The sequence below is a fragment of the Eriocheir sinensis genome, chromosome 49 (genome assembly GCF_024679095.1).
Source record: "Eriocheir sinensis breed Jianghai 21 chromosome 49, ASM2467909v1, whole genome shotgun sequence".
NCBI classification, from domain to species: domain Eukaryota; kingdom Metazoa; phylum Arthropoda; class Malacostraca; order Decapoda; family Varunidae; genus Eriocheir; species Eriocheir sinensis.
In genome coordinates, this window is record NC_066557.1 from 5,032,426 (window position 1) to 5,045,253 (window position 12,828).

The window sequence follows — 12,828 nt, forward strand, 5'->3', positions numbered from 1 at the left end:
AGACAGAGCTGTAGCAGCCAGCTAAATGTGTGGTATGAGGGAGCCCAAGTTATCCGTCATTATAGGGTCCAATACCTCACGGAAAAATATGGTTTGCTATTTTTTTTATCCTGGAATTTCATATGAGGGGTCTTGCTTCTCTCTTCGGCAGTAGCTCTTAACGTGGAGGACGATAGTAACGTACGGGAGGCGCGAGCCCTGGGATAAAAAGTTGGAATTTCCCTAAATATAAGTTAATCTCTTGAGAGCGTGGACTAATATTGAAAAGTTACTTTTAAAAAAATACAAAAGTATCGCCTTTATTTTAGTTTTCTAGAGTCTTTTTATTTTTAGGTTAACCATTTTTAATCAAGGAGGAAATCTTGTCTAAAAATGCAAATAGGGTGTGGAGGAATCGACCCATATCCTACAGGCGGCGTGTTAGTAAAACTGTTAACAGCCACTGTCCCAGGGAATCCCAAGCCGCTTTACACTATGACAGGTGGCATAGTTATGGCAAAGTTAATTATAAATGTGCATGACCTCGGTGCTCATAACACTGACCCTTGAAGTTGTGGTGGCTATAAGAACCCATTATCCCGGGACACTGGGCAGGTGTGACACTTGGATTGCTACCACTTATAGGCTACCTTTCCTAGGTTACCTATGGTTAGCCAGAAAGGGGGGAATGACCTGCAACTGGGCGAGCTGCACGCCAACTGCCCGGGCCGGTATTCGAACCCGAGCCAGCGGAGTCGTAGCTATAGGCACACCAACCATTATATAACCACGAAGGCAGTCATTTCTTCTTTCCATCAACAAAGCGGGAATTTTGATAGATGTGGCGCCCGCGCATTTTCTATATACGATATATACGTATACGTTTATGCGTATAGTTCGTGAATACGTGAAACTTAATTGTGCTAGATATTTAAACAATTTTTAAAATAATATATTTGAAAATTTGTGTATAAAAAAACTCAGTCCTTATAAATCCGAAACATGCCGATTTGCATCGATAATAATCTACCATACAAGCACACGAAAGACTAGCTTGTATCGTAAAAAAAAAAAATGTTGAATGCGATCAACCACGTGGGCTATTTCGAATATTACCCGTGTTATTTACATGCAACAAATTATCAAAATTCCATATGTATATAGGCACTTACAGAGCCAGATGCCATTTAATGGGCCTGCAATACGATGAATCATAATAGTATCCTGCATTTGCCCCAAGATTAATTGTAGTTTCTGGGTCATTCTCTCGTGTCTGCCCCCTTGATCTCATCAATGGTATTGTTTATTTTTCATATAGCATTTGTTCCCTACAATTATACCTTTTTCGTTTCATGGTGTTACTAGTTGTACAGTCACTATGTATTGCCTGGGGGTTGGGATGCCAGGTTCCTCCCTTCTCCTTTGTTGTATACCTGCATCAATAAACTATTGATCAATCAATATAGGTATTTGAAAGGCTATAAATCGTTCGAGTATATGATGTGAGTGTATAGGGGAGAGTGGTGATGATTCGGACAGTGGGATGGGCCGGACATCGCATTTATTGTAAAACGTAAGGGACCGAGTGCCGCGAGATTTCGTGTAAATGTGCAAAACTTTGTTGCCTTGGCCCTCACGCCACTCCCTCAAAGCTGTTCTTTTCGATGCAAGTCCTATTTTGTCTTTTTGCATCTCGTATGTAAAATTTTCAGTGTATCGTAAGCTCTCACTTCATGAATATGACAAGTAGCGAAATGTAGATTATTACGGTGACGCAGCGATGCACGGTGAAGGTATTGCCGTATAACACGATCACCCAGGTCTCGTGCCAGAAGTGGAGTGTGACCACCCATTTTTTAGAGAGCCGTGATGATTCGGACAGTTGATTTTTTTCATGATTTTTATTAATCTTATATCAATTTAAACAATACAGGCGTTGCAACAGTTATAAAAAGGTTAATTTGGTTGATTTAAATTCAGATATTATGCTTGTGAGAAGAGAAGGAAACCATAATTCCAAAATTCTTGAGATATTTCTGATAGGTCTTCTTTTACTTTATTTTTCCAATAGATATTGAGAGAATACTTTTGTGCTTATACAAATGTCTTGTATAGACATATACTCTTGTTTATTAACCAATCAAGCTTAAGTTATCAATATTATGCCGAGTAATACGAGTTCCCGTACCATCCCACCTCCCTGGCCGAACCATCACCAGTCACCACGGGTGGGGATGGTTTGGACGATTTAGAAACTTGTGATTGATTGATTGATAGTTTATTGTTGCAGGTATACAACAAAGGAGAAGGGAGGAACCTGCCATACCAACCTCCAGGCAATACATAATGTGATTGTACAACTATTAACACATCTGTAGGTAGCAACATGAAACTAAAAAGGTACAATGGTAGGAAACAAGTGCTAAAAAACATAAACAAATAAATAAATAAAACAGTAGTAGTGATGAGATCAAGGAGGCAGACACAAATAAGGGACTGCACCCAGAAACTTTAGTCTAGGGGCAAATGCAGGATACTCACTTAGCATAGCTGAAAGAACATTATTGTTAATGAACACAGCTCACCAGCTCATGCAGGTCCCAGTGGCCCGTGGGCAGTATATAAGCACTAATAGAGATACACTGCAGGACATAATGATGGAGCGTGTGACCCCCTGGCCTGGCACACAAACTGCAAGGCACAGGGCAGTACGTCCCACTGACCTCCCTGAAACTTGTGTTTCATCACCTATATATCTGAAAACTGGAAATGGCTACGGGAGTCATGTTAACAACCTAAAGAGCCAAAGGATGAAGGAACATCTTGAGATCAACAAAATTACACTACTTTTAACTTTTTTTTCTTTTATTTTTTAAAGGGGCCGAAACATCAACCGCTGATCCCTACTACTGTTTGATACAATTAAGCCTGTCTTTCTTGTGCTTGAATGGTATATTTTATCGATGCAAATCGGCATATTTACGGTTTATAAAAGAGGACTTGGGTTATTCGTATACATAAACATTCAAATATTATATTACTGAAAATAAAAAGTTGATCTTCACGCAATCACGAGCTAACATACAATGCGAAGGTGCCACATCTATATACGTTCTCCAGTGGACAGATGGAATCAAATCGTTGTAGTTATATATATATATATATATATATATATATATATATATATATATATATATATATATATATATATATATATATATATATATATATATATATATATGTACACACGTATTCTCACCACTATTATCTATATCTTATACTCACAGCGATGACAACTAATGTTAGAACATGTCAGAAAACACAAATACAGAGACGCAGTGATGGCTCTGTACTCTGAAATGCAAACATTTGTTTTTTAAAAGAATTACCGTCCTCCAACCGCTGTACGTCGTCGGTCAGTCGCCGCTCGCACCACCACCACCACTTCCAACACCCTCTCTCAGTCGTCTGCTGTACGTGCGAAAGGAGAGGTTGAATGGCGTTACTGTGTTACCGCTACGTCAGGATCGCAGGTGCGTATATCTACACGAGTCTCAGGAAGCATCATAGGAAGGCCTGAAACATGAAATGGATAGTGGTGGTGTGGCGAGGAGTGGAACAGAGGGTTTGGTGGTGAGTGAGCGTCGTGCGTGGCTTCCCTTCCCTGCCACACAAGGGGCCGGCGGGCTGCCGTCGATACCTCCCCTCCGTCCTCCGTCCTTCCGTTCCCAACCCAAGCAGCGTTACCAGGTCGTCGTAATGCAGCACATTATTTGCCTATTTCTGATCCAGTCCAAAGTTGTCACACACACACACACACACACACAAAAAAAAAAAAAGATATTCAATGACACTTATTAAAACCGTTAACTAGTGGGGTTTTTTTGTTTTTGTTTTTGTTTTTGCGAGTTGGAAGCATAACTAAAGGTGATCAAATTATCGTAGTTTGGAATGACTTATCGTACATTTGAGGTCGCCGCAGCCAGGCAGTCAGTCGAACGGTTCAGTAAAAGGGTGGGAAAGACAGGTAACTTTTGCCACGGCCTCCCTTATCTGCTGATTTGTTTTGTATTGTTTTCTCGGTTATTATACCTATCTAGTTGCGTTATAGTTCGGTGTCTTCTCTCAAAACTCACATGTTTCACTTCATGTGATCGATGTTTCCCTTTTTCTTTCCTTTTTAGCCATTGTATATATAAGTGTTGTTTCATTATGTGCTTCTCATATTATAATTTTGCAAAAGTCGTATGTTTCATTTCCTCGGCTACTGCGTGACTTGTTCGGTGTTTCTCTCTTCTTCCTTTGTCCTTTGCTTTTTTTTTTTGTGTGTGTGTGGCGACGACATTCATCTGTTTTCTCCAAAATTAATGTTCCTATCTTTCTTTCAGAGCCCTGTTAGCTACCATGAACACCCTAGCACTTAAACAAGAAGCCAGCGAACGCCTGTACGCCTGCGAGTTATCCCTCATAAGTAAAGTCAAGGAGCACCCACACCTCTACGACTTCAACCACAGGGACTACAAGGACACACAGAAATGCATACAGACGTGGTTTAACATTGCTCAAGAACTCGGAATAAGACCAGAGAAATGGAGTGTGTGCAAGGAAAGGTGGCGCACGCTAAGAGATGTGTATGTGAGGAATAGAAAATGTTACTTGATGGGAGGGGAGCGAGCCAGAAAGAGGAACAAGTGGAAATACTTCGACGAGATGAATTTTCTGCATCCCTACATCAACCACAGAGCTTTTGAAGCCGAGAAGGACGCTCACGATAATAGGTAGGATATGCGATGACGTTTTGCAGTTGACATTTACCTAGTAGATTTACTAATAGTTGCCTTTATATTATTTTAAAGGAGTGTACTACGTAATGTTTTTCAGTGCATTGTTGATTACGTATATGCCTTTAGTAGCTAGCTTTGATTTTTTTTCTATTGATTAAGCCTATATACCATCCTTAGCTACGAGTCCGCGGGTTCGGGTTCAAATGTTCGCCGTCGGTGTGCAGCTCACCCAGCTGCCATGGTCATCCTCCCTTTGGGCTAGTCGATAAATGGGTACCTGGGCACACCTGGGGAAGGCAAACTTGTAACCCGGATGCCATACCTGCCCTCTTCCCCGAGATAATGGATTCTTACCCACCAGAGGCTCAAGGGCCGATGCGATAGAAATAAGCACTATGCACAGCTTCGGCTTATGCCCCAAACTTTCTTTACCTATACGAAACCCAAACTCAGTCATGCTTTACTTTTTCCCCAGGATACTGTGGCAGAACATTAAACAATCAGACACAGAAAGTGATAGTGACAGCAATGAAGCAGCACCATTTGGACAACAGAGATCAACCATATCCCCTAATATAGAGGCACAAGTACTCAACAGCAGTTTGAAGAGGGAACTCTCTGAAGAAGATGAGGAGGGTGAGAAAAACACTAAAGGACCTCTTTTGGACGAGGAAATTTCTGACAACCTGAGAAGATATCTGAAGTATATGCCCCCTTTATGGTTTATGTGATATTAGAAGTTTACATACATTTGCCTATAAGAGAAGCACTAATTGATGCATTTTCAGTATGCCAATTCATGAAGAAGAAAGTTAAGGTTTTAAAAATATAGTGTTATAACTATTAGTATATGAAGATTAAAGTAGCTGCTATAGACTGTAGGAATAGCATAGTAGTAGTAGTGGTAGTAGTAGTAGTAGTAGTAGTAGCAGCAGACCAGTAGTAGTAGTAGTAGTAGTAGTAGTAGTAGTAGTAGTAGTAGTAGTAGACACTAGTAGTACAGTAGTAGTAATAGTAGTAGGATAGGTGGTGGTGGTATATCAGGAACTAGTAAGTGTAAACTCTTATGCAATTGTGCTGATTGGGTGTGCTGAGAGGGAGTGCCAGAACAGGGGGGAGAGATGGAGACTGCTGCGGCCACCCCCTGGAGGCAAGTTCCCACAATGGAGCAGGGTGTCATAGATATAGATAGATAGATTTATTTGTGTAGTAGTAGTAGCAGTGGTAGTAGTAGAAGCAGTAGTAGTAGTAGTAGAAGTAGTAGTATAAGCAGTAAAACATCTAGAAACAACAGTTGTAGAGTCCTGTTGGTGTTGTTGCAGGCCAAAAAGTGCTGCTGTGGAGGAGTTGGAGGCTCTGTTACTGCAAGATGCTGATCCATTGGCTGTTACTATGAATGGGCAACACATTAAGCAAGAAGTAGAATGGTCAGATGATGAAACAGATATGCAAGAGAAAGTATTAAAGCCATTATCACCATCTGCATCACCACCCATACCACCACTGCCATCACCAGTAACACCTCCACCAGGAAAGGATAAAAAGACAGTAATGTTTAATTTAAAGCTTCCTAGTGGCAAGTCCATTCCAGCAACCTTCGTTACAGACCCAAAAGCAGCCTTCACAAGTGAGTTTGTTCTTTACTTTCATTTACAATAAGGGCACAGACCAAGAGCAAGACAAAACATAAAAAAGCCTGCAATATGGCTCACAGTTGTTATATTTACTAGTCTTCATGAAGCTAATAATTTTTTTTATTTATTATCTTATATTTCTCATTTTCACAAAATCATATTTTTAACACTGTGTCAGCTGGCAGCTGTGATATTTTTGTTCCATTATAGGAATTTTGCATTTAATCTTGCAACTTTTTTGCTAATTATACTAATGCACTCGAAACCCTATTTTGAGCGGGTTCAAAAATTGTGTCTAGTTTCTGAGTTTTTTGAGTTATGTTATTTCTGATTTCTTGGTGCAAATAAGTGAGAACCATCTATAAAGTAAAAAAAAATGTATGTGTTGTTAATGCGTGAGTGAAAATTAACAAAAAAAATAAAGAATTGAAATTTCTTATCTTGACTGAACTACCAATATTCTCTTTATACTACAGAGACGATTAGAATGACCAAACCAACCCCCTTGAATAGTGTTCCCATAAAGATCAAGACTGTAACTGGTGACCAGGTCAGGGCCTCTGTCTCCCAGTCATCTCTAATGCTATCATCACTACTACCAAAGCAACCACCACCACTCCTGCAGGAGGACACCCCCACCTTGAAGAAGGAAAATAGAGACAGCACTCCAAGAACTTCCAGGAGCCCTACACCTTGCACTGAGCAGGTCTATAAGACAGTCAGACAAAATGTACTTCGAAACCCTGTTATAGAGGATGAAGAGGAGCTCTATGGTAAATATGTAGCCGCTGCCATGAGGAAGCTAACCAGCAGATCCAGGTCTCTGGCAAAGATGCGTATTCAGCAAGTTCTTTTCCATCTTGAGGAGTCAGACAGGGCATGTGACTAGGGCAGGATGGACAACAGAGACCTAACTAAGGTGCTGGGTGTAGTGCTACAAAAACAGAGACCATCAGTTTGGTTTCTTGTCTATATTTGTACAAATTATTTTTATACTTATGTAAGGTAAATATTAAGATATTTATGAATTCAGCAAGACTGAACTGGCTTATCTATGTTCCAAACATATTTAGGAAGAAGCAGGTAATGTCATAGCTGAAAAAGATGCATTTATAAGTACCAAGGGCATGTTTAGTGAATTTATTATGAGAGACCCTCCAAGATGTGTACGTAACAAGTGAACCTCTGTTTCAAATTTCTCACCATTGTTTCAGTTATTCTTTACGGAAGTTTGTGCATTGAATGTGTTGAAGGCCAGCACTACAGAAAAGCTGCTTCTTTTTCTCAGAATATTAGGGCTATTAAATTGCATAAAAGTATATATAAATTTATTATTTGCAATTCTCTTTAAATTTTGCAGGTTACTACTGCCTAATCCAATATTATAATGTATAGCTGTGTTTTGTTAAAGTTAATAAACACATTAAATCTTCTAACTACCATAGCATAATCCATACTCGTACACCTGTTGGGCCTTCCCGAGTGCTGATTTGTTACTTTAACTCAACCTTATTTTATGTATTTATTTATTTTTTTACACTAAAATGGCTTTAAGTATACTGTGGTCCACCAACACTTCTCCCTCCCCCAAAGATTTTTTTTTCGCATATTAAAAGGGGAAAAAAAAATCCTTAACAATTGCATATACATACCTTAAGCCCCGTTCACACTGTGCCGACTCTGGGCCACAACAACCCATTTGACAATTGGTTCCCACGCTCCAAGAAGGGGGGGGGGGTCTTATTGGGGTCTTGGTGTCTTTCCGACTGTCTGGGACATTCGGCCAACTAGTTGCCAGCATGTCGTGCTAACCCTCACGACTCCAGACTCCCGTCATGACATCGGCGCAGCATTCGGCAACAGTCTCAAGACCTCTTTCAAGACATGCCCGACCCTTTCACATCAACACCCAAGACCTGTCGTGGGTAGTCGTGGCCCAAAGTCGGCACAGTGTGAACGGGGCTTTATGCTTAAAAGTAAACGGTTTAGAAGTTGGTGACCATGTTGGATAAATAATCATGCAGAAAAAAGGAAAAATTGAGTAATGGAAATGAAAATTTTCCCAGACAATTTATTTTAGACTATGTTCACCTATTTTTTCCATGAACAAGAATGTCCTAAGTCATGTCAAGTCATTCACACAAGTATTTGAATATAGGTGTAACAGATGCTACACTAATTATCATTAAGTAGTGTTACTTGGGCTGTGGAAGGTCATTTATTATCCAATCATTTGAGTATTTCGATTTTTTTCTGTCATGAAATATAGCAACATCATGTCACTGTCATGAAGAACGTAACATTGCCCCTTTATTTGCCTTCCTGACTTTTCTGCTTCATATTTTCGTAAAAGTTAAACTTCCCAATGACTTCCCTTGTCATAAACAATCTTTACAACCATTCACATTCGATGGCGCCACTATAAACACTCGCCTGCGCCAGAACGGGCTGGGCCGACCATCAGGCCCCACCTGGAAGAAGCCTTGGGCCGACCATCAGGCCCCACCAGGAAGATGCCTACCGGCGCAACAGGCAACGACGTAAAAAAAAAAAAAAAAAAAAATCTGATCAATTTTCGATTTTATAAGAATATTTGACGGTAACATTTCAGGTTTTGAGTTTGGTAATTTAACCTCTAACGTGAACACACCCAATGCACCGTAAAAATCATCACATTATTCCAATATTTACTGCTGCTTGTCCAAAGCCTTTTATCAGTTATTCTAAGGTCGAGGAGAATCAATCACAGGGGACATATCAACCAATCGATCTTCTGTCGCCTTTACTGCCAAACAGCTTATTGCTGGGGGTTCGGAAAACATTACTTCATAGGGTTAGGGGTTAATCTTATCCAGCACTGTGTGCCTTCCCTTCCCCACGCGTTACATTCATGTGCACCTTGCACATGAAAACAAGAACTCCAACAGTCACTCTTCTCAGCCAACATATGTACTCTCTCTCACTCATTTCCTCGGTTGTCTCTAGCTCACTAAACTTCCTTGCTTCCTGATGCTAGTAGAAGTGTGAAAAAGATAAGCTGTTCCCTGGAGGGCTCAGGCAAATGGGGTGTTTCTCCGCGTCCTCCTATTTCTGGCCGTCCGTTTTGATTACAAAAAAAAAAAAAATAAATAAATAACTTGCTATGAACACGCACGGATCCGTTTTCGCACCTGGGTCGGGTGTACGCAAAGCCTCTAGATGGCCTTGGTGTACGTGGCTGTCCCCCCCAGTGTTTTCAAGCCCGGGATGGCATGTTGTTTTATTATGTCATAGGAAAACATTGATGACTCTAGTACAGCGCTCTGTTATGTAATAGGTGAAGTGAAGGACCAATATATAGCCTTCATGCAGTGATTCGTCAGTAAAATTTACGGAAATAGCGTCTTGCTATTTTCTAAAAACAAAATTGTCTTACTCGACTAGCTGCGTACACGGACCCATGTTCATAGCAATCCGCCTATTGGTTTGTAGACAAAACGGACGGCCAGAAATAGGAGGACGCGGAAAAACACGACACCTATACTGCCCGCGCTCAGGCGAAAACAAGATTAAATACCAGTGTATGGGGTCCGCCCGGCAGACGCCCCATTCTGTGTTTAAGCCATTGCAGGATCCTTTGGTCCTGAGCCATTGGACCTTTAAACTGCGCGTCGGAGTGTTGTAGCCTACGTGTGAAACGTATATCATCAGTACGTGTTTGCTTTAGCTACATTTTACCCAGGGGCAGTGGTTGTGGGTGGTGGTTGTACTGCAGCAGGAGCACTGACCAATAATCTGTCTCATTAATTGATTTACTTTTCGTTTGAAAGGATGTTATTCCCATCTTCACGTGCATATATGCACTTATGGCCCGCTTGTAGCCGTAGATTGTCGTGGTAAAGCTGTAGCAGTGACATAATTATTTTATCTACTTGGTTTACTTAGTTTGAAGAGATTATTTCATCATATCTTCCCATTATATGCACTTTATTGCCCTCTTGTGGCCCTGGGTGGTGACGGCTCTGGTGGCGGGGACGGCGAAGGCGGTGAAGAGGGCATCCACATCCATCCCCATCAGACCCTTCGTGGTAACGAGCATCTTCCACACCTCGGGAAGCACCTCCCCCTTGTTCCGCCTGCCCACCTGGGAGTCATCGCTCACCATCTTCGGCGTGGAGGCAGATGGCGACGTCCACATCAACCTGATCCACCCCGTCGACCAGCAGGGCATCAATATATCATTGGCCGTAAAAGAGTACAAGGGGGAAAGTCAAATGGCGGCTAATCTGGTGAGGGATCGGGTCTCTGTGGTCACCCAGGAGTCGGTGGACCTCAGCTTGAACGAGTTCACTTGGTTCTCCATCTTCAGGACGACAAACCTCGTTACTATATACAATGAGGGCGCCACGCAGCCCTTCCTGCTGTATTTTAACAACCAAACGATTAATGAAACTGATTTCTTCGAGTTCAACGCCTTCAGGGTATCCTCGCTGAGAAACGCATCTTGGGATTTCATCGGTGACAGGTACAATAGTGGTAATGAGACCGCTGTGGTACCCGATGGCATGCAGAATGAACTGGAGGGGCTCGTGGATGGGGTAGCATCCAGATTACACTTACTGGAAGACTTCTGTAAAACACAAGCCTTAAATACCCTCGGGAAATCCAACCTCAAGGTCCTGGTAAGTCAGATGAATTGGATGAAGGCATACCTGATGCTCCTTAATTACTATGAATACACTGTGTCAGGCAGAAACATAACAGAGGTGACTAGTGAGATAAACTCCGTAATATATAAGATAGATGTCATTTTGGAACTAGAGTCAGTGAGAAACAATGCAACATCATCGAACGGCATGTTAATACACGGGTCATATGGAAGGAATGCTACACCAGCTCGCAAAATACTCAATCCATGGCCAGAGGTAAATAATGTAACACCAAACTTAATTAGTTTTGGGACGGCAATGCCAACACAACGTAACGAAATGCCGAGTAATGAGACGAAGCCAGCTTACCTAACAGTTTGAGGGTTGAATGATGTCATTTTGGGTATTCATAGCTCACTTAAAACTTACTGCAGCTATGTGCGAGGCTTCAGGGCCATCACAATGAAACAGCAATATTCATATCATGGGTTGTTTTACGTGACTGGCATTTTTAATGAGAATAGTTAAAGCCTATTCAGTTCAATTCCTGCATGAAAACTCGGGAGGCTAATAGAATGGACATGCTGACGAAGAGGAGAGCTTCAATTAAGACACCACTCTGACCAAAATCAGTTATTCTTGTGGAAGTAATTAAAGGTGATGGCACCAGGTGAGACGTCTTTAAAAGGTGGTGGAAGTGGCGGTCGAGTTTAATTAAACAGTCGTATTGCACTGAATCTTGAAGGGACGCTGTAGAATAAGAAATATGATAAAATAAATAAGTAAATACCATGCAATACAACACATTAAGAACTACTTACCCAACCGATTCATGTGTTTGTTTTTGTTTACACACAAAGAACGTGCTCGGCGACCCCACCACGTGAGGGAGCATCCTTCCCCCGCCCACTTCCCTTCCCCATCCATCCTCCTCCTCATTCACTGCCCCCACTTCCGTTCCCCATCCACTCCCCCCTTCCCTCACCCTCCCCATCCACTCTCCTCCCTATTCACTACCCCACTCTTTCCTTCCCCATCCATTTTCCTCACTCACCCCTCCCTTCCCTTCACCATCCATTTTCTTCCTCATTCACTGCTCCCCCTTTCCTCCACCATCCATTCTCCTCATCAACTCACTCATCCCTTCCCTTCACTATCCATTCTCCTCCTCACCAACTCGCTCCTCCCTTCCCTTCACTATCCATTCTTCTCTTCACTCACTGCCCCCTCCCTTCCCTTCATCATCTATTCTCCTCTTCACTCACTTCCCCCTCCCTTCCCTTCACCATCCATTCTCATCTTCACTCACTGCCCCCTCCCTTCCCTTCACCATCCATTCTCATCTTCACTCACTGCACCCTCCCTTCCCTTCATCATCTATTCTCCTCTTCACTCCCTTCCCTTCACCATCCATTCTCATCTTCACTCACTGCCCCCTCCCTTCCCTTCATCATCTATTCTCCTCTTCAGTCACTTCCCCCTCCCTTCCCTTCACCATCCACTCTCCTCTTCACCTACTGCCCCCTCCATTCCCTTCACCACCTATTCTCCTCTTCCGTCACTTCCCCCTCCCTTCCCTTCACCATCCCTTCTCCTCCTCACTTACTGCCCCCTCCATTCCCTTCACCACCTATTCTCCTAGAGGGAGTAGACTGGCATGTAGGAGACTGGGGGAGCAAGCTGATGTTTAAAGCAAGAACGAGAACCCCGCAGCTAAATGGCAGGAATAGGGAAGGGGGAAACCAGAACTGTAGCTGTAGGACAGGAGAGAAAGAATCAGTGGAACACCCAATAGTAAAATGC

General features: G+C 42.2%; 1 protein-coding gene across 2 annotated transcripts; it reads left to right on the forward strand.

Moving 5' to 3' along the window:
• Positions 1-3,330: 3,330 nt before the first annotated feature.
• Positions 3,331-8,011, forward strand: LOC126981728 (uncharacterized). 2 transcript variants are annotated; one of them, XM_050833177.1, is made up of 5 exons: positions 3,331-3,512; positions 4,368-4,757; positions 5,239-5,466; positions 6,086-6,390; positions 6,874-8,011. In XM_050833177.1, exons 2-5 carry the CDS (start codon positions 4,384-4,386, stop codon positions 7,284-7,286), a joined length of 1,320 nt encoding a protein of 439 aa, XP_050689134.1. In that variant the 5' UTR covers positions 3,331-3,512; positions 4,368-4,383; the 3' UTR covers positions 7,287-8,011. The 2 variants fall into 2 exon arrangements, with proteins under 2 accessions (XP_050689134.1, XP_050689135.1); XM_050833178.1 differs by lacking the exon at positions 6,874-8,011 and having other exon boundaries at positions 3,333-3,512; positions 5,239-5,399; positions 6,086-6,293.
• The last annotated feature ends 4,817 nt before the right edge of the window (positions 8,012-12,828 follow it).

Bases quoted from the DNA above. Each gene is read 5' to 3' on its own strand.
- LOC126981728 (XM_050833177.1), top strand. From the start codon at position 4,384: ATGAACACCCTAGCACTTAAACAAGAAGCCAGCGAACGCCTGTACGCC. The intron at 4,758-5,238 runs GTAGGATATGCG...CTTTTTCCCCAG, and splicing joins AAGGACGCTCACGATAATAG to GATACTGTGGCAGAACATTA. The intron at 5,467-6,085 runs GTATATGCCCCC...GTGTTGTTGCAG, and splicing joins AACCTGAGAAGATATCTGAA to GCCAAAAAGTGCTGCTGTGG.